General features: G+C 55.9%; 1 protein-coding gene across 8 annotated transcripts in view; it reads left to right on the forward strand.

Annotated features, from left to right (window-relative positions):
• The first annotated feature begins 3495 nt into the window (after nt 1–3495).
• NIN (ninein) overlaps nt 3496–21157 on the forward strand; it is a 63758-nt gene continuing 46096 nt past the window's right edge. For 3 of the 8 annotated variants that reach the window (XM_064659632.1, XM_064659633.1, XM_064659638.1), the window contains exons 1-3: nt 3497–3586; nt 9762–9965; nt 16013–16094. In XM_064659632.1, the coding sequence (XP_064515702.1) occupies nt 9783–9965; nt 16013–16094 (265 nt within the window). In that variant the 5' untranslated portion in view covers nt 3497–3586; nt 9762–9782. Of the gene's footprint in view, nt 3587–3747; nt 3824–5379; nt 7290–7334; nt 9966–16012; nt 16095–21157 lie in introns of those variants that run through there. The other 5 variants (XM_064659639.1, XM_064659640.1, XM_064659636.1 and 2 more) reach the window with 5 other exon arrangements.

Below are 21157 nucleotides of genomic sequence, written 5' to 3' on the forward strand. Positions count from 1 at the left end.
GAAATGACCAACAGATCCAGCTGGATTCACACAGAAAAGCTTTTTCCTTCCACTCCCAGTTTTTCCCCATTCCCAGTGGGCGCTGGGGCTGCAACTGGGGCACGTGGCAGTGGTTTGTCATGAAGATGACAGGAGAGAGCCTCCACTTTGATGCCCACGGGGATGGGCAAGGTGCCTGAGGGATCTGGAGCTCCATGAGGGCTGGAAGGGATCGGCATGGAGTCAGTGCAGAGTGCACACCAGGATGGAGCAAGCACCCAAATGCTTCTTGTCATAAGGAGCCAGCACAGCAAACGTGGCACACACGAGGGTTTCCTGGGCTGGAAGGAAAATCCTACAGTGGAAGGGCGTGCAGGATCAGGCCCGAGCGGCCGTGCTGGGAATGCGATTGTGCAGTGGGAGCCGAACGTGTGATGGCAGCAACGAGCCGCAGCCGCGGAGGCAGGACAGCACTGCGGCTTAGCAGGGCTCGCCTTTGTTTTGTGCAAAAAATAGCAAAGTTTAGGCTTAGGTCATTGCAAACTTCTCCCTGCACCAGCTGGGAGATGGGGAGGTTCCCTACAGTTGTTTTTTTTCCTATGGAGTCTTTCCTTTTTTTCCTTCGTTTATGCTTCGCTGATGGTTCCGCAGCTTTTTTTTTTTTTTTTTGCCCTTTTTTTTTTTTTTGGTGCTGATTTTTTGGCTATCTTCTGGCCCTGCTTCCCCGGGAAGCCGAGATGAGGGGATGTCTCTCCCAGCGGGAGCAGGCAGACTCCAGGAATGCAGGAGCAGCTCTCGGCTCCCTGTGCCGCAGCCGGACCTTCCCTCGCCTCGGAACAAAGCGCCCCATTGTGCAGGGAAAATGGGAAGGAAAGCGTGACGGAGCAGCCCGAGCCGTGCCGGGAGGGTGTTCCTGCAGGAACGGGGCGCCCACGGCCTCGTACAGGGGTCACCCACTGCCGGCGCAGGCGCCCGCAGATGCTGACCCTGATTTTGGGTGGCTCTGTGCCAACCCCAAGCCTGGCCGTGGATCCATCCCAGCCGTTGGAGTCCAGCAGCCCTGGATTTTTCCCACGTGCCCCGTTTTTTTGTGGCGTGTCACACGTGACACGTGGGTTAGCGGAGGTTTCCTCCCTGCAAATGCCATCCTCAAACGCAGCTGCTTCCTTGGAAGGGGGCTCCAAAAATAGGCTGGCGGGCTCCGTGTCTGGCACAGCTCCGTGGCTCCCTAGAAGCACGCTTCCCTCCTCTGGGAAAACGAGGGAAAAATAAAATCAGGATGCCTCTGCTAACAGCCGGTCCTAAAAATGAGTCAGGAATTCGCACCGTGGTGATACAGCCCCGCACTCCTGAGCCGGGATTCTGCACATCCACGTGGGATGGGGACACTGAGGTGATGCCCCACCTCCCACCCATGTGTGGGCAGTTGCTTTGTTGGGTGACAGGGGAGACTTTTCGGGGCTGTCGCTTGGATTAGCGAGGCACCGGCGAGGAGGAGGGTGAGGGGGATAAAGGTCCTGGCACTCGCCGGGCTCGCAACAAAACAAAGCACCAGATGGTTCCAACTTCGGCATAATACACGGTGGAAAAGTGTTTGAAGCAGAGATGGAAAAGCAAATGTGGAAAGAGAGGGAGAAAGGAAAGAAAGAAAAAAAACCCTCAGCAAGTGTCAGGGCAGAAGAAAGCACCGGAGAAAAATGGCAAATGTTAAAAACCGAGACAAAAAGCCCTCGGGCGGCACAAAGCCGGGGCTGCTGACATCTGTCCGGCAAAGCCCCTTCCCTTTGGAGTCACCTTTCCTCGCCTCTGTCACTGCAGGGACACAAACACAGCCCTGGACAGGGCTTTGCTGGGTGCTGGGGCACATGGGGCTCTGCAATGTCCCACGGTGTCCCTGTGCTGGCCCTGGGGCAGCAGCAGTGACGTGCCCAGTGACGTGCAGCAGAGTTGGCCCTAAATATTTTATTACACTGTTACCTCACACGTGGTGTCCCCTGTGTCCTTGTCACAGCCGGTGGGGCCGCTTGCCAAACCCACCCGTGGCTCTGCTGCAGGGTCTCGTGGGGTTTTAAGCCCGGATTCCGATCGGAGCAAGGCTTATGCAACCCCCTGTGTGAGGCTTTTGTGTTCCCCTCGCTCCTCCCCCCCGAAATACCTTGAACCTTCAGGCCGGAGTCGCCCCAAAAAAGGGGAAGAAGGCTTAAAAGTTCTCTCGCCCCTAGCATTTTCAGAAAAAAAAAAAAAAAGCAGCGAAATCAGCTCATGCAATTGCTCGAGAGCGGATTGCAGTGTGGGTGTAACCCCTCATGAGCCATCAGAGAATCCACAAGCCACAAGCCCTGGGGACTGCCGGCTCCCTGCGGCTCAGCTGGCGCTGAGCAGGAGCGTGGGCGGCCGATGGCTCCAGCTTCCAACCGGGACTGCCGAGTTTTAAATAAGGGTTGGAGTTTTGCTGGTGCCTGTGGGTCGTGTGTCAGCGCCTCGGGCCCCCCCGCGGGATGGCTCGTGGGGCAGAGGGTGGTTCCTGGATTTGCGACCCCCCCAAAGTGAGTGGGGGGCACAGGCAGGACCGTGTGCGGGGCTCCCACGGGTGCTGGGGTGATGGCAGGGCTGGGTGCCGTGATGCTGGGTTTTTTTGGGACGGTGTGGAGCTGCGGGGCCACGTCCCCGGGGATGCAGGACAGAGTGGAGCCGGGGTGATGCCACCCTGGGGTGTGGGATGATGGGAACTGAGGTAATGCCACCCTGGGGGAGGTGTGGAGCCGGGCTGATGCTTCCCTGGGGTACAGGATGGTGGGGAAACAAGGTGGTGCCACCTGGGGGGGGCAGCAAAGCAGGGAGCTGGGGTGATGTCCCTCTGGGGTGAGGGGTGATGGGAACCGAGCTGATGCCACCATGAGGGGCATGACAGTTGGGAATTGGGGTGATGACCCTCTGGGGTGCAGGACAGTGGGGAGTCAGAGGGGTGACACCTGGGGGGCAGGACAACAAGGAGCAAGAGTGGTGTCCCCCTGGGGCGCGAGATGATAGGAACCAAGGTGATGCCACCCTGGGGGACAGGACATCGGGATGATATCACCTTGGGGTGCAGGACAGCAGGGAGCTGGGGTGATGCCATCCTGGGGTGTGGGATGATGGGAACTGAGATGATGCCACCTGAGGCGAGGCAGCAGCCAGGGTGATGCCACTTTGGGGTGCATGACAGTAGGGAGCTGGGGCGATGCCACCCTGGGCTGCAGGACACTGGGGAGCCTGGATGGCACCACCCTGGGGCACAGGAAGTGGGAGCTGGGCTGCTGCCACCCTAAGGAACACGACAGCGGGGAGTTGGGGTGATGCCGCGCGGGTGCAGGACAGCGGTGACACGCGGGTGTCCCAGCGGTGCGGGACATCCCCGCAGACCCCCGCAGCCGTCCCCCGTGGCGGGGGGCGGTCCCGGGCGGTGCCGCACAAAGGCCGCCGGTCCCCCCGCCCCGGGGCCGCCCCGCACCCCCGGGGGCCGCCCCCGAGCCTCGGCCCAATAAACGCGGCCGCATTTGAACGGGGCGCCTCCCCCGGACCCGCAACGCTCCGAGCGGTCCCGCCGCGCCCGCGGGCACCGGAGCCGGTGAGGCCGGGACGGGAGCGGGGCAGGGGGTGCGGGGATGTCGGGGAAGGGAAGGGGTACCGGTACCACCGAGCCCCGGGGTGCGGGGGGAGGAGGGAGCTGTGGCCGCCCCGGTCCCTCCTCCGCGGGCGGTGCTGGGGCTCAGCCCGCCCCTTCCCTTCCCGTCCCTTCCCGGCGGGGCCGGCCGCGTGTGCGGGACGCCGGGACGGGGCGGCGGGGAAGGGGCGCAGCGGCGAGGTGGGTGCGTGGGGAAGGGGCTCTGGAGGGAGGGGGATGCTGGAGGAAGAGGGAGCATGCTGGTTGCTGGAGGAACGAGATGCTGGAGAGGAGGAGGGGGGATGCTGCAGGAAGGGGGATGCTGGAAGCGGGTACATGCTGCAGGAGGGGGGTGATGGGGACAGGTCTTGTAGCCAGAGGGTGCGGGGAGGGCTTCAGGAGTGTCTGCGTGTGGGTGCCACAGCAAAGCCCCCAAGGTCCCCTTTGCGCTGCTGGCCGTGGTCCAGAGGGGTGAGCGGCACCGGGTGCCGCTCGCCCTCCTGCCAAGGACACCCCATCCCGGCGTGCGTCCCAGTCCCCGGAGAGATGCTCCAAACGCTGGGAGCGGGTTCTGGACCACTCTACCCGGGCTGAGCGGAGGAAGCAGCCGGCTGTGGCTGGAGGAATTAATAACAGCAGTTGTTTTGTCAGCGGCAAAGCTCTCGCTGTCACCAGGGTGGCAGACAGCATCTGCTGTCTGGTCACCAACCGTGGGCCCCTCACCCTTGGCGCATCCCTGTAAGGATGGAGCTGAGGCGGTGAGCCAGGAAAGCCCACATGCACAGCCTGGGAGGTTCCAGCGCTGGGTGCACCGGGGTTCTGCTGTGTGGGTGGGTGACAGCTCGGGTGGGTGACAGTTTGGGTGTATCCTGCCCATCTTCCCCGGGTGCTCCCCAGACCGGAGCTGGCGGGAGGCGATGGGCGCGTTATCGCCGTGATTCAGCACAGCCCGGGTTTGTCGGAGCCGGTGCGTGTCCGAGCTCCTCGGGAACTGCCGGATCCTTCATTTCCCGGCGCGCGAGGCGTCGCTGGATAAATTACCGGCTCGCTTTGTTTACTTCTGAACTAATCAGCTTTGTGCCTCCACCTTGGGCTTTATCGCACCCGGGGCTCCCCGAGTTACTGCTGAGCGACTCCAGCCCGATTTGCAAAATCAAACCAGATGGGCGCTTTGTTTTTCCTTACGGAGGGAAGGCTGGGAGTGAAAAGCCCTATTACAATGCAAATACCGGGCTGGCGTGAATATTCAAACCGCTGCGCTGCTTTTGAAGCTCTTTACATAAATTTATGGTGCTTTTATACGCCATCGCTGCTTTGCTAATCTGGAGTGGAGCTTGGTTAACAGAATCCCTGCTCTCTGCCAACTTCGGAGGGTTTGGGGGTGTTTTGGGGTGCACGGGGAGAGGTGGCATTGAGGTGCAAAGCGAGAATTATGAGCGTGGTCAATTGGGGGGAGGTACCGCCAGCTGTAAGGCTGACTCTGGTGGTGACCCTTGAAGAGCCGGGCGTGCTGTCAAGTGATTTACTGATATTTAGGTGCTTCATTGTCCTTTTGGGTTTTGTTTTTCCCTTTCCCTTTGGTTTCTCCGCGTGACCCTTTGTGGAGCTGCTGCTCCCAAGAAGGGACAAGGTGTTACAGGGTGGGCTGAGCTGGGAAATTGCCCCAACACGGTGGGGGGGCTTGGGGGTCTGTGCTCTGACAGGGCACCGAGCTCTTCTCTCCAGTCCTGAGGAAACAGCTGGAGCTGTGCCAGGAAAAGGTTCTTCCCCCAGAGGGTGGTTGGGCACTGACCAGGCTCCCCAGGGCAGTGGGCACAGCCCCAAGGCTGCCAGAGCTCCAGGAGGGTTTGGACAACGCTCTCAGGGACAGGGTGGGATTGTTGGGGTGTCTGTGCAGGACCAGGAGTTGGACTTGGATGATCCTTGTGGGTCCCTCCAACTCAGGTCATCCTGTGATTCATCAGAGCTGCTTTGCCGCTGCTGTGATGGATGAAATGGTTCATTAGGGGGAGGAGATAATGAGTTTGAGGCAATCTCAGCTCTGGCTTTCCAGCAAGGGCTCAAGGGTTTGGTTTTGGTGGCTGCTGGGCATCCTGTATAAACCCCACCATTACAAACTGGGGTCCTTGTGGCTTTTGCCAGCCGTGTTCACACTGTCCCCGTTGTCACAAGCGCAGCAGGAAGGGAAAGTTGCTTTAAACTGCCCACACATGGCCGTGCTCTCCAGCACAGGGTGGACACTACAGAGCTGTGACATCCCAGGGAGCAGGTGCTTGTGTTTTGGAGCTACTGGGTAGTTACTGCTAATTACCAGGCCCTGTTTGAGTCCAGGGGGATCAAAAGTAGCAGCAAAATCAGCATTCTCCTTGCTGTCCCTTGAAAGCAATGACTTGATTGAGGCCACTGCCCTTCCACAGAGGGCTGGTTGGGGTGAGGGCAGGGTACCCATAGCCCTAATTGGTGTTGCAGCCCACGGGGACGTCTGGGCAAATCATCCCCAAAATCTCCATCTTGTGCCGTTGTACAGCAGGAAATGTGGCTTTGCACCAATCTGGTGAAAGGTGTCCCTGCCCTTGGCAGGGGGGTTGGAATGAGATGGTCTTCAGAGTCCCTTCCAACCCAAACTGTTCTGGGATTCTGTGATTCTTATTGGTTTTCACCCCTAAAAAGGTAATTGTGCTAATTGTAGTGTTTTTACTTGCTGATGCCATTGATTGACCAGGTAATTTGTGTCTTCATTAGCTCCAGGCTAAAGCTTGGGGGTTGGTATTGATTCCAGGCACTTAATATGCGACGCAGTAATTACTGTTTAAGCCTATATTGTTTGAGTTAAATTTAGCTGGGAATTTAGTCCTATCAGGCCTCTACATTGTGTGCTGTGAAGGTTATCTGGCTCTCAGGAGGGGGGGGATTTAGGGGAAGGAAAGAAACGCCGGTGAAAACTTCCTCTTCTCATCATCCCCGAGCGCTTTGCTTCCCCGGACTTGTTGTAGGGAGAACAGAAATAAGGAATAATGTGGCCGTGACTCTCCTAAACCTGCACCTTTCAGCGCTGCCTGCTCAAGCCGGTCATTTTGGGGGACTTGAAACGACACAGAAGGCCAGCAATAAATCTGAACAAAGTGATGCCCCGCGCGGGGACCCCTCTCCTCCTCGCAGGGGACCGGGGAGTCCCCGCTCAGCTGCTGCCCGCCTGCCCCCATTATCCCGCCCGGCTCCGGCCGCCCTCCTGCATCTCAGCTGCTGGCCCATCTGGAGCAGAGATGAAAGGCCGGGCTTTAATTCGGGCTTTGTGTGCCTCTTGTGCGTGTCCCCCCCCTCCCCTCCCAGCCCTTTCTCTGCTGCCAGTCCCCCGGCGCGGGTGCCGAAGGTGGCTGCGCTCGCCGGGGCTCTGATGCCGCTGACCTCATTATTGTGACTGCTGGGCGATGCCAGGCGAGCCTCGCCGGCTCATCAGGTAGGAGGGCTGGGTGGTTGGCTTGTTTTTTACACACCCCACACCCCCCCCTCTCGAAGCACTGCTGAATAATTCAGCCGGGAGTAGGCATCTTGGGTCACCTTGCGCAGCCGGCTGCGTGCCGGAGCCGGCTTCCTAAGATGGAGGTTGTGCAGGATGCGTGCGGGATCGCCCGGCTGCTGGCAGCCTCCTGGCATTGACTGACTGCAGGTAGGCAAAGAGCCTTGTCCTTTGCTGTTGATTTTTGTGCTGGAAAGCAGGAAATCCCTTTCCCGGGCTGTGCGAGGGTGGTTGGGTCCCCAGTGAGCTCCGACTGTCCCTCGCCGTGGGGATGTGTGAGGCTGCCAGGGCCAGCGTGCCAAAATCTCACCTGGGCTGTAGGGCAGGTCTGGCCCCTGGCAGGGACCAGGCACCCACCTTTTCTTTTCCTTTGGGAATTGTATTTTTCTTGCTGGTTTTATGGGCTCCCTAATGCCTCTTCCACCCTGAGCCCATCTGGACTTGCCCAGGGTAAGATTTTGGGGCTTCTTGCCGGTGTGGCACCAAGAGGGGTGAGCCCAGTGCTCCAGCAGCATGGATTCTCAGGGACATGATGGGAGATGGCATTTAGCTCTCTGTGCTGTCTGACTGGGGGAACTGGTTCTGGCAGTGGAGGAGTAGGGTCGGGTGCTGGAGACATCTCCGGGGGGCAGGAGGTGGCTGACCCTGAAGATAAGAGGCTCAAAAATGCCTGGGAAGCTCCATGAGTTGGAGTCACCTTCGCTGCAGGCTTGGCTGTGAGTTTTGGGGCTGCTGGAATGTGCAGGCAGGGCTCCCTGACACACCAGCATCAGCAGCAGCCACTGTGGAGCCCCGTGGGTGCAGGTGGGAAATGAGGATACCAGAGTGAGAGTGGAAACTAGTTTGTTGCCTTCCTCCTGCTTGCAGGCACCTGAGTTTTTGGGTGCCGCCTCCTCCTCTGTGCCCTGAGTGCAATGTGTCTGCACCCTCCCTCCTCCCTGCAGCGCTTGGGTGCTGTGATAAATCAGCTCAGGAGGGATCTGAAGGGGGGGAAAACAGGGGATTGTAGGGTGTGAGGCTCAGGTGCAGGGATATAGGGATGGGGAGTGTCCACGGTCGTCCTTGTCCGTGTCGGTGCAGGAGGAAGGGCAGCCAGGCTGGGTTGTTCCTGACCCATGGACCCTGCATCCCTCAACAGATGTGGGATCCCGAGGATGCTCTGCCTTGGCATCTGCTCCTGCAGCCAGTGGAATCAAGGACACGGCTGCTGCAGTGCCTGCCCTGGAGATTTCCCAGTGGTTGGGCTGTGCTGGTGAGCAGGGGGGTGAAATTGGGCTGCAGTTGGAGCAGCTTTGCTTGTTCTGGGATGTCTGTGAGCGCTGCTGGTGACACGGGCAGCCACAACAACCCTGCCAGGGTGAGAGGGGGCTTCTCCATAGCAGGGCTGGATGGTGAGGGGGTTTGGATAGAACCCCTGTTTTGGAGAATGTGGCTGAGACAACCTGCAGCAGTGTCACCAAAATAAAATTCTCGTGGCTGAGGCTGGCTGAGCATCCCAGGATTCCCAGTTGTGTCTTTGGGGTACCAGGTCCCTACAGTGCCCACTGTCACTCAGTGCACTCTGGTGATGATGGTGGTGGTGGCACATCCACACCAAGGCTGTGTCGTGGCACTGGGTGACACTGCTGCCACCCCAACCCAGAGAGGAGCCCCAGGCCAGGCTGGTAAATGGATCCAGCCAAATGCTTCGTTTCAGACAGGAAATTTCCCTCTGCTCCCCTGCCAGAACAGTTCCTGGGGCTGTGATCCTCTGTTAGCAATGGATGAGAGGAATGAAAAATTGCCTTGGAAGGGCCCTGAGGCAAGCTGGGGGAGAACCACCTGGGCTTTGTGTGCCCAGTGCAGGATACCAGATACATTTTGGCTGTTTCCATGCCGGGGTCTACTCTGCTCCGGGGCTGGGTTTGCTGCCACTTTAGCAGTGTTTTTTCTGCCTTCAGCCAGGATTTGACCTGGCAATGAAGGAGAGCAGTGCAGTGAGTGCTTGGCAGTGCCAGGGGAATGATTGGACTGGATCTTGGAGATCTTTTCCAATCTAGATGATTCCATGATTGTCTTTAGCGCAGGGGTGTGTGTTGTGTTGGTGGAGGGGGGGATGTACACAACGTCTGCCTGGCCTGAAGGGTTTGGGTTGGGGTCTCCTGCCCTCCCCTCTTCAGGCAGAGCCCCACCCTCTGTTCCCTGCAGCTGCTGAGCTGTTGCTGCTGGAATGGTTGTTTATCTTCTCACCAAAGCATCACCTGCAACACCTGGGGATCGGTGGAGCTCAAGGGAACAATTTTCCCCTGCAGCACCTCAGCTGCTCCAGCTGAGCCAAATGAGCTGCTCGTGGAGTCGATGCGAGGTGGCACTTGGGGCTGTCCCAGCCACCTGGGCTGTCCCTGCTGGAGGGTTTGGCTCCACAGGCTTTTTCCCTTTAGTCTTTCTGCTGTGTGACTTGTGCCTTCCCCCAGTGGGGTGGGAGAGGCTGGAGCAGTGGTGGAGCACCGGGTTCGCTCAGCACGAACACACGCGGCCACCAACAGCCTCGTGGGCAGCTCCTGCACCAGCCCTTGGGGTTCTTCACCATTCCATGCCATGGGCACCGTGGTCAACGTTCACCTGCCCCATCTCTTCCCACAGGTGAGCGTGGCAGGCTATGGGATGGATGAAGCTGAGCAGGACCAGTATGAAGCTCGGCTCAAGGAGCTCTTCGACAGCTTTGACAGCACGGGCACGGGGTCCCTGGGGCAGGAGGAGCTCACTGACCTCTGCCACATGCTGCACCTGGAGGAGGTGGCCCCAGCACTGCAGCAGACCCTCCTCCAAGGAAACCTCCTAGGCAGGGTAAGGCTGGGGATGTGGGGGGGCTGGGGAGCCAGACACAGCTGTGTGTGGAATTGTCTTGGAAGGTGATTGAATGTCTATAATTTGAATATTCAACATCCCTGGGGTTCTGGGGCTGCAGGACTTGTGGGGTCTGGTGGTCTGTTCAGCAGGGTGGGCACAGGGTGACTTCTGAGAGGGGAATCATGATAACGGGGAAGGGAACTGCTCTGCCCTGGCTGGAGGTGGTTTGAAACTCAGAAGCCATCACTTTAGGCTTGGCCTTGTGCACTGGTGTGTTTTCCCAGCGTCCAAGGCCAGACCAAGTGCTGGGTCCTGGCTGCTCTGCTCACACAGTGCCCATGCCCCTGGCACTGGTTTGTGCTGCTGCTGGCCTGGGTCAGCTCCCTGATCCAGCTCACCAGGTGCTTGCACAAACTCTGCAGCCCTTGGGATGAGACAGGGACCTAAATCCAGGGCTTGAGCCTGTGATTTACATTGGCTTAAGCTGTAGTTAGGCTGGCAGGGCTGTGTGCAGTCATGCACGTCTCTCCAAGGTAGAGAATATTGTCCAACTCAGGCAGTCGCTGGCTTGGCCACCTTTGTCCATTTCCCTGGTGTTGGTGGCTTTCCAAAGCCATTTTTTGGTTGTGGTTGTACCTTTAGGGAGTTAAATACCAGGGCACTGAGCAGAAGCTGCTTGCCCTTGGGGAGATCTCCACATGTCCTTGTGCCTTCTGCATTACATCTTTCCCGGCCCACTGTGCTCAGAGTGCATTGGATCTTTCCCTTAAAATCACCCTGAAATCCCACCACTGCTCATTAAAATCAGAAAATGTGGAGCAGGGCAGCCAGGGCTCTCGATAGACAGGAGCTAGGTGGCTATTCTGACTCCAATTTCTGATCAAACTGCAGCTTTCAGGAACAAAGTTCCTCTAACAAACAAAGCCGCCTCTTCCCTGCCTGCCCTGGGGCCATAGCATAGAGTGGTGCTGGAGCCTGGAACAGGGATGAATCCAGGTGGAGGTTTCTGACCTTTGGAGCTGCGCTGTGGTATTTCCTGGAGCACCAGAGGCTTTGTTATGCTCCGTTGTCTTGAGCTTATGCTGCTTGGATGCTGTTATAGAATCAGGGAATGGTTTGGGTTGGAAGGGACCTTAAAGATCATCCAGTTCCAGCCCCCTGCCATGGTCAGGGACACCTTCCACTAGCCCAGGTTGCTCCAAGCCCTGTCCAACCTGGCCTTGGACACACCCAGGGATCCAGGGGCAGCCACAGCTTCTCTGGGCAACCTGTGCCAGGGCCTCCCCACCCTCCCAGGGAAAAATTCCTTCCCAACATCTAATCTAAGTCTGCCTTCCTTCAGCTTAAAGCAATTTCCCCTTGTCCTGTCATCTGGCTGTGGGACAGAGGGACAGGAAGGGCACTACTAAAGATGTGGCTGTCACAGGGCACCAAAAAGCCCCTCTTAAAGCATCCCGAGTGCCGGGTCACACTCACCCCATCCCAACCGGGAGCTCCATCCCTGTGAGCCGTCCCAGGGCACGAGGCACCCCATTTTGTTTCATTCCTTTATCTCTCTGGGAATGGTTCTCCCTTACAACCTGCCACTTGAACGTCAGGATAATCCGTGTCAGGATAATCTGTGTCTCCTGCGTTTCCTCCCTCCCGTCTCCCCGGTGCTCGTTAGCAGCAGCAATGGCCCGTGTCTGAGCGCGAGCCGGATTTAATAGCCCTCGGATCCTTGGGGTTTCCTAGGAATCACATCGGGAGAATAGCAGAGAACATGTTGCTCCCTGAGCACAGACTTCTTGCACCTGCCCCGCCAGCTCCTCGCCGCAGATGGTCCCAGCCTTTTGTTCTCCTGCACTTCCAGGGGCCGGGATTTATGGGAGGGCACCGGGGAGGGGGGCGGTGGGGGGACGGTTTTGTCTGCTGAGGGGCAACTCAGCGGGGCCACGTGCTTGCTTTTGTGTGGGGGGCTCTGCTCCAGGGATGAATGCTCTGGGATCATGGGATGGTTTGGGTTGGAAGGGACTTTAAAGATCATCTTGTTCCAACCCTCTGCCGTGGGCAGGGAGTGCTTGGTTGGACCGGGAGCTGAGCTGGCATCGGGTGAGGGGCTGGATACCGGCAGTGCTTTGGGGATTAATGGGCTCTGGTGGGGGGATTAAATCCTGCCCTGACTCGTGGCAGAGCCAAACCACCCCAGAACTGTTTTCCTATTGGGATTGCGTGCGGAGGTGATGCTCCCAGCAATTCCTGGGATTCCTCAGGAGGGCTGTTTCCTCAGGCCCCTCACACTTGGTGGTGAGAGTGAGAGGACTGGTGCAGGTGTGTCTGTCTGTCTGCCCTCTCTGTGCCCTTTAATTAGCAGCAAACTCAGGGTGTTTTGGGGACTGCACATGGGCTGTGGTTGGGTGATGTGCAGGGATGGGGGTAAGTCCCTGGAAATCATGTCCCATCCCTGGAAGTGTCCAAGGCCAGACTGGACAGGGTTTGGAGCAACCTGGGCTAGTGGAAGGTGTCCCTGCCCATGGCAGGGGGTGGGAAGGAGATGAGCTTTAAGGTCCCTTCCCACCCAAACCATTCTGGGTTTCTATGAAGTCGGGCACCTCCGAACCCTGCACAGGGACTGTCCTTGGCACCATCCTGGAGCAGGGATGAGGAGCTCAGGTTTCAGCTGCACTATTGCATTAACAGCCTGCAGCAAGGACACCACAGTGTGGGGTTTCACTCATCAGCTCCCTTCAGTGCTGTGGGTGGTGACCTCTTGCAAAATATCCTCCCTCTGTGCCCGCAGTGATGCTGTTCCCCTTAATGTGCTGTGTGCTCCCCTTAATTTTGCAGGCCACGCAGGAGGCTTGGGTGCAAGGTTGCAAGACTGCCCTATTCTGATGTTGTTGCAAGATTGCCTTGTTAGGACCGGAGGGAATGGTGTGAAGCTGTGTCAGGAGAGGTTTAGGTTGGATATCAGGGAAAGGTTCTTCCCCCAGAGGGTGGTTGGGCACTGAGCAGGCTCCCCAGGGCAGTGGGCACGGCCCCAAGGCTGCCAGAGCTCAAGGAGTGCTTGGACAACACTCTCAGGGACAGGGTGGGATTGTTAGAGTGTCCTGTGCAGGGCCAGGAGTTGGACTGGATGATCCTCGTGGGTGCCTTCCAGCTCAGGACATTCCGTGATTCTACGTCTTCCCTACTAGACGCTTCCCTCTGCAACCTTCTGGCTGCCTCTGCTAGCAGGAATTTGCAAATGGGGGCAGAGCTTTGGGAATAGGACCGTGCTGGAAGATCAAGGAGAAGGGAGCTGGAAGGAGCCACCGGTGCCGGTTTGCCCCGGGGAGGCCGGGTGTGCCAACTGCTTTGCATGGCAGGGGCAGACAGCGGGGAGCAGCAGGTACCTTGGCACGTGCACACGCTCTTTCTAGTGCTAATAAGTCACAGGCTTCAGAGGGAAGTGGCTGCAAAGCAGGCTTGGGATTTCTCCCAGGAGCTGGGGTTGCTCAGCAGCCACAGCTTGGTTGGTCCCTGATTCCCGTGGGGAGGCCGGGCTGGGCTGGCGGTGCCTCTGTTGGTGTTTAGTCTTGTTTGCCTCTGATTTACTTGTCCTGGGAAAGTCCTCCTTGCCCTGGGGGTTGATGTGCCCTCAGGGCTCTGCTGGGTGAGTTTGCAGGGGCCTGCTATCCACATCTCTGGGTGGGCACAAACCTTGTGCCATCACATCCCAAATTCTTCTGCCTTCGGGACTGGTTTGGATCAGCCTCGAGCTGCTGCTGGAGACCCCCACGAGCAGATGCACAAGTTGGCGGTTCCAAAATAGAATCCCAGAATGTAGTGGGTTGGAAGGGACCTTGAAGATCATCCAGTTCCACCCTGCTGCCATGGGCAGGGGCACCTTGCACTAGACCAAGCCCTGTCCAGCCTGGCCTGGAACACTTGCAGGGATGGGGCAGCCAGAGCTTCTCTGGGCAGCCTGTGCCAGGGCCTCCCCACCCTCACTCAAGGATTTCTGCAGCTTTGGTGGCTTTGCTGTTCCATGGCTGCCTTGTACTCGAGCCCAGCTCCTAATTTTATCAGCTGTATTTCTCTAACTCTCTGAGCACTATTTGTGTGCAAATGTGCAACATTCAAGGTCAGACATGCACCACAGAGACTGGCTTTCCTGGTTATCTGTTGTTAAAAAAAACCTCTGGCCCATCCTGAAGAAAAATCTCCCCCTCTGCCAGCTGGGACTCCACCTCCAGAGTGGGGTCCTGCTGCTGGGAAGGCACAAGGGGGAAACTCCTGTTCCTGTCCCTCTGCTGCTGATTTGCATTTTAAATCCTGCTGTGCAGCCAAGCACAGCGCTGGCATGGGGGCTGGAGGATGGCCACGTCCTGCCCCGCAGCCTAATCCTTCCAGGGGCTCCTTTGGATGTCGTGGTCATGGTAAAATCGCTCTGTGGTGGCCGTGCCGGGGCCATCTGTCCCCTGTGCAGCTGAGTGAGGGCTCAGCCCCTTCACCCTTCCTCCTCTTCATTAATGCAAACACCACTTAGGGGCTTGTTGGGCAGAGCAGGTGGTGCAGCACACCTGCCCAGGTGGTTTTACTCTGTGTAATTCACTGTGTTTGCACCAGTGATGCAAAGGGAGTTTTATTTTATTTTTTTGTTTTATTAATCCAAACCCAGCCAGCCCCAGCACCCATCTGAGGGACCAGCTCTGTTGTCACCGTTCCCTTCCTGAGAAGATCCCAGGGGGAGAGAACCTGTTACTTGAACACCCTCATCTTTTATTCATCCTCATTTAGTCTAAATGTCAAGTTTGCTTTTTTTTTAATCGGGGGAATTCTCCTCTCTCTGTAAACTGTCCTTTGGAAGTACACCAGCGTTTGGAAATGGATGGCAGCAATTAGCATTCAGATGGAGGCATCCCTGACGAGTTTCTTTGCTGAACATATTTTTAACTGTGCTTAAAAAACGTGTCTAAAAATGTTTAGAACCACGGGGGTGATTGGCATTGCCTGAGCGAGGTGCTCCCCTGCACCCCCATGGCTCACCTGTGTCCCCTCCCTGCCGTGGAGCTTGCTGGCCTTTTTTTGGGCTTGCTTGACCCCAAAAACAAGCTGGAGAACTTCAAACATGAACTTTTGTTGCTTGTGCAGCATTAAAATCCCCTCCGTGGCTCTGGATTCGCAGCGATCGACTTCAGCCAGAGCAGCCTCAGCGGGTTCTTCAAAATACAAAATCTCTTGTTCAACGCTAAAAATTCTTCTAAGATTTATTTAGCCAAAAGAAATCGCAGCAGCCAGCTCTGCCTCACCACTGACCCATGTCAAATAGCTTCTCCAGCTGTCCCTGGGTTTCCGTCCCCCACGGCTGGAATTGCTGACATTCCCCGGCGTGGCTGTGAAGGAGCTGGAGCCCCTTTGTGACTGTTTGTGGCCGTGAGGCAGGAGGCTTTCCAGGAAGGCACAGATGGAAGAGGGAGGGGGGGGGAAAAAACCTCAGTGGCAGGATCATCCCTCTGTGGTTTTCCCAGCCACGCTCCAGACCTGGTATTCCCAGTCCAGCTCTCATGGAACTACGGGAGCCGGGGCAGGACTGCCCTGGAAAGGGTGTGGGTTTTCTGCCATCCAGTGGTTTTCGAAGCTTAATTAGGGCAGTGGAGCATTTCCACAACCAAATCTCTCATCCCTTATCATCCCTGACCCTGGCCAGGTCACCTCAAGCAATGGAGATGTTCCCTGCTCCTTTGGACATGTTAATTTGGCTTCTTGCTTGCTGGAAAAACCCAACCAACAGCATGCAAACAGTGGCTCTGGGTCATTCTGTGATAGCAATAAGTTCTTCCAGATGCCCAAAGACTCTGGCTGTGTCTTCATGTCCCTTGCTGTCGCTTCCTCAGGCTCCAAGACTGCAGGGGCCGAGATTCCTTTGTTGTCAGCAGACACAGGCACTCGTGTTTCAGCGTGGTCTGAGTGATATCCATTGCTGCCCATCTCCTTGCTTGGATTATTGCCCTCATATTTAACCATCTGCACCAGTTGATTTCTTCTTTTCTTCCTTTTTTTTTTTTTTTTTTCCCCCACAGGTCCACTTTGACCAGTTTAAAGAAGCACTTATCCTCATCTTATCCAGAACCCTGTCAAATGAAGAGCACTTCCAAGAACCAGGTAAATACTAAAATTATCCAAAATATTACGTTTTCTTTGGCTAAGCAGACGTGGGTGGCTGTCACAGAGGGACTTAGAGAAAGTGCTTTTTAGGTGCTGAGATTGGCTACCCAAGCAGAAGAGCCTGACTTGGGGAGAAGGAGAGTTGAGGTCTGTTGTGGAGCCTTGTGAAAAAGCATTTTCAGAGCTATAAGATATTTATATCCCATTACCATGATCTAAATGCCCGGAGGGGCACGTGATGTCTGTGTGTGGAGAGCTATAACAGCACTTCAGATGCTCAGGATGTCTCAGGGCTGCAAAATGGGCTGAGGTCTCTCCATCCCTGGTGGCCAGGGATGCTTTAGGAGTGGATGGCTGTGGGCAGGCCATCAAATGGCTGCTTTAATGCTGCTGCTGGTGCTTTTTCCCAGCTGGGACTAATGTCAATTTTTATATTTTTCTAGTCCATTCTGTTTCTTTGTGTCTGAGATGAGCAGGGTGATTGTGGTCCCATAGGAAGCTACTCTGTATTTCTGCCAGGAAACAGTCAGTCTGGTCCAAAGTGTTCCTGAACAAGGTGAACTCCCTGACAAATCAGGTTGGGGCCGGTTGGAGAATTCTGGAATGGTTTAGAAGGGACCTTAGACCATCTTGTTCCACTCCCCTGCCGTGGGCAGAGACACATTCCACTCGACTGGGTTGCTCCAAGCCCTGTCCAGCCTGGCCTTGAACACTTCTAGGGATGGGACAGTACTGTGAGTCTTCACTGTCCTGTTTTTATCTTGCTTTGTCTCACTGTGCCTTGAAAATGTAGCTTTTTAGGCTTCCCTTGGCAGGAAATAATGGTTACAGCTTCATGTGCCTCCCCCCACCTCCCAGTGCACAAGGGACTGGTGGTGCTGAAGGAACTGGTGGTGCTGGGAGCACTGGGAGGTGTGGGCTGGGCCCCTGCAGCTCCAGCTGGTATCACACCTGTATGTAAATCCCTAATCCTCTCTTTGGAGCAGCAGGGGGAGCGAAATCCCCCAAGGAGAAAAGAGCTTAGCAAGGGCGGAGAGGGGAAACTCCAGGTTTCCTCTCCTGGAGCATCAATCCCAGCTGGAACATCCCACTCTGGAGAGAGCAGCCTGCCAGCAAAATTACACCTTTCCCCCTTAGATAGGCTGCAAAAACCACAGGGTTGAAGAGATGTGATTGATGGATTGTTTTTATTATTTCCACCTCTCATTTCCAAAGCTCTTAATGCTTAGAGGGATGACAGCTCTTGCACCAGGCATTCCTTAATGGAATTTCCCAGCACAGGTCAGTGGGTGCTGGGGAGAGAGGGGGGAGCACTGTGGTGTTTGCTGAGGGGTTGGATCTGCTCCGAGCCCTTCCAGCCCCTTGGAGAGGAGCTGGCACGGAGCAGGAGGCAACCCCAGCACCCCAGTGAAGCAGAACTAATCCCAGTATTCTGCATTTTATTGGGGAATCATATGGCTGAGGAGCTCCAGCTTGATTGAAATGTAAATAAATCTTCCAGGAACGGCTGAATTTGGGGGTTTGGCGGGGGAAATTACGAGTGAAGCCGGAGAGCCCTCCTTGGGGACACGTTTGTCAGCTGGGTTTGGAATGGCAGGGAATCAAAGGGCATGGGGTGCAGGTAGGGAGCCAGCACCAGGCAGGCCTGGGAGGCATTTTATTGTTAATGCATTTTGACAGGTTGGTTAACGCCGAAGTCTTTGCTTCTTTTAATTTAGATCAAACTGGAGATTTGGAGAACAAGCTGCTTTGTGCTTGTTGGTGTCAAACTGTCAGGGAGTGTGGAAATGCTGGTGTTCCAGCCCGCCCCCAGGCTTGGGAAAAATTGAGTTAAGAGCTCTAAATCGTATCATTTAAATGAAAATTTAATTTAGGGGAGGGAAAAAAAAAAAAGGCAGAGATTTCAAGGCTGTTTGCTGTGTCTGTGGAGTTTGATCTGGAAGGAAGCGACTGTGTGCTGTGATGCTGTGGTTTTATCCAGGGATTTGGGTGATGGGAAGGTCACTTGGGTCTGGGAGCACTGGAGGGCTCGTGGCTTTGGTCTGCTCTGCGTGTGCAGCACGGCCAAGGGACCTGGCTGGGGACATCATCCTTGTCCCTGTGGATGCTCCTGGCTCGGGGAGGATGGCTCAGCACGAGGAGCCTGGGGGTGACAGGAAGGGCATGGAGCTGTTGGAGCGAGTCCAGAGGAGGCCACCAAGATGATTAGAGGGATGGAGCAGCTCTCCCATAAAGAAAGGCTGAGAGAATTGGGATTGTTCAGCCTGGAGAAGAGAAGGCTCTGGGCTGACCTGACTGTGGCCTTCCAGGACCTGAAGGGAGCTGACAGGAGAGATGGAGGGGGACTATTGACAAGGGCCTGGAGTGATAGGACAAGGGGGAATGGCTTCAAACTGACAGAGAGTAGGTTTAGATGGGATATTGTAAAGGAATTGTTGACTGAGGGTGGGGAGGCCCTGGCACAGGTTGCCCAGAGAAGCTGTGGCTGCCCCATCCCTGGAAGTGTCCAAGGGCAGGGATGCAACCTGGGATAATGGAAGGTGTCCCTGCCCATGGCAGGGGTTGAGATGAGATGGTCTTTAAGATCTCTTCCAACCCAAACCAGTCTGAGATCTACGACAGGGCAGCCCTGGGGTCACATCAGGATCCCTGGGTTGGGGACAAGGAACCAAAACTGCCGTGGTTCCTGCAGAACCAGCCGATGGGGTTTCCTCATTTTGGGAGGAAGCAGCAGGTGGGAGAAGCACTCAGGCTTGCAGAGAGCAGCTGATATATTTATATGATTTTTTTTTTTCTTGGCAAAGAGGCAAAATTCCCTTTGCAAAGGGAAGACTGGCAGGGAGGTTGGTCCTGGCATGCTGCGGGCGCTTTGCCTGGGAAGAAGCCCTGGAAACCAAGGCAGGCAGAGTTCCCAGTGCTGCTGTCATCAGCTCTGTCCCCTTGAGGATGATGGTGTGGGGACACAGGCCCAGCTGTGAACCAGAGCATCAGCTGGCTGGGCAAACCCCGGCTCTGCTGGGAAGAGGGATGGGGAGATTCCAGTAAAAGCAGAAAAAGGCTTGGATGTGGTTTAAAATAGTGATTATTTTAGCCCCTGAGACTCGTGGGATTAGGCTGGCTGCTGCTGCCACCACCACTGCTCTTTGTCCATGGGTCATTGTTGGGGGACAGTAAAATAGATTTAAAGGTGGGGAAAGGAAGAAAAGGAAAAAAAAAATCAGTTCTGTGGGTGATTAGGGGAAAGAAAAAAAAATCAGGTGTTTTTTTTTTTTCCTCCCCATTATAGCAAATAAAAAGTGCGTGGAAGCTCAGATGGGGAGGGATTACCGGGGGTGGAGTGCAGGATTACAGGAACACCCAGGAGAAATTAAAGAGCAGTTTGACGCCATCGGCCCCGCGGTCACGAGGGGTCGTTGGGTTTTTTCCTTCCCAGTGGAGACAACAGAAGTGCCCTCCCAAAAAGGAGCTGGGGGGGGTGATGCCCTTGGAGGGGCATCCTTGGGGGAAGGTTGTTCAGGTGGCTGCAACACAGGGATAAGACCAGTGCCACTGTCCAGGCAGGGGGGGTGGTTTATGCACAGACAAAATCTTTGGGTGGAATCGCGTTGATTTTGGGGTTGTGGTGACCCAACCATGGCTCCTCTCCACCTCCACTGGCTGAGCTATGGATCAGGGACTTGGAGGAGTTCAGACATACCTGGTGCCTCAGGGGATTAGGATTTAGCAGATCCCAGCCGCCGTGTGCTTTGCCCAGCAGTTGGAGCATCCCTGCCTTCCAAATCTTAAGCGGCAAAGAAATTAATTTCGCCTCTGAACGCCGGGATTGCGGGACGAGGGTCTTCCTGCTCTAAACCCCCTTTTGTCTGCGCTCCAGGGCTTTGATGCTGGGCCCAGGAAAGGGGAGCCCCCCCCATCCTCCATCCTCCCCAAGCATCTGAGGGCAGAGCAGGATTTTGAAATGACTTATCTGGCGCAGAAAGGCAGAAAATCAACTGTAAATCTCCAGCCATGGAGACGTTTCACTGCCGAGATGGACGAGGGGGGTGGGAGGGAGAGTGAGAAAGGGAATCGATGGTTTCTGTCTGCGGTGCTTAAATCAGGGAGGTCTTGTGAAATGTAGACTTTAAGTGGGTTGTTTGTTGTTGGGTTTTTTTTTCAGGGGGCACTTTGGGGGCCACAAACCCTCTGGGCAATGAGCAGGAAGGTGAGAGGCTTGTTCTGTCAGCCTCCCACTCTTGTCCCCAGCCTGGGGGCAGTTCAGGGGGGCAGATCAGACCTCAGTGTTTAATTAGGCACTGGCGCTAGAGTGTGTGTTTTGCTAAGCCTGAGTGTTGCTGGGGGCTGTGGGAGGCAGGGAGGGCTCGACCTATTTCACTTTTCTCTTTTTTTCCCCCTTTCTTGGTGCCTTGTCAGCAACACAGTAATGGGAGTCTGTGAGCTGCAGCATCTTGCCTTACTGCTGGTGGGAGAAGTGGGTACCTGGACACAAGCACCCTCCCCTCTGTTCAATACAGGCAGATATTTTATATTTTTGGGGATAAATAGCACACAGGGCACCTGCCTCACTGAAAGCCTTGATTTTTGACATCTCCCTCCTGTTCCTCCTTTGCCTTTGAAAGCAGGTGTGGATTGAGCAGCTCTTCCCATCCAAGGCTGGACTTGATGATCTTGGACATCTTCACTGACTTTAATGATTCTGTAATCCTTCCTCACCAGTTTTGGCTGGGAATGAGAAGTTGTTCAGCTCATCACTGAACTTCCTGCATTCAGGGAGCATGGGTGGCTGCTTTTTGCTGGTGTGTGCACTCGGCATTCCCTAAATATTGGGAATAGTGGGAGCATCAAGGGCATGGCTGCTGTGCTGGGGGTTTGGGTTGGCAAGGCAGGAGATGGAGAGGCTTAGAGGATGCTGCAGAAGTGAAAGGTATCCATGGTTGAGAGATGATGGTGCATGAGGCTTTCTGGAAAGGGGATGGATTCGTGCTTCCAGGGATGGGGCTGCAGGATGTGGTCCCTTATGCCAGCGTGGCACAGGGTAGGGGAAGAGCTGCAGCTCAGTG

This window comes from Pseudopipra pipra, chromosome 6 (genome assembly GCF_036250125.1).
Source record: "Pseudopipra pipra isolate bDixPip1 chromosome 6, bDixPip1.hap1, whole genome shotgun sequence".
NCBI classification, from domain to species: Eukaryota; Metazoa; Chordata; class Aves; order Passeriformes; family Pipridae; genus Pseudopipra; species Pseudopipra pipra.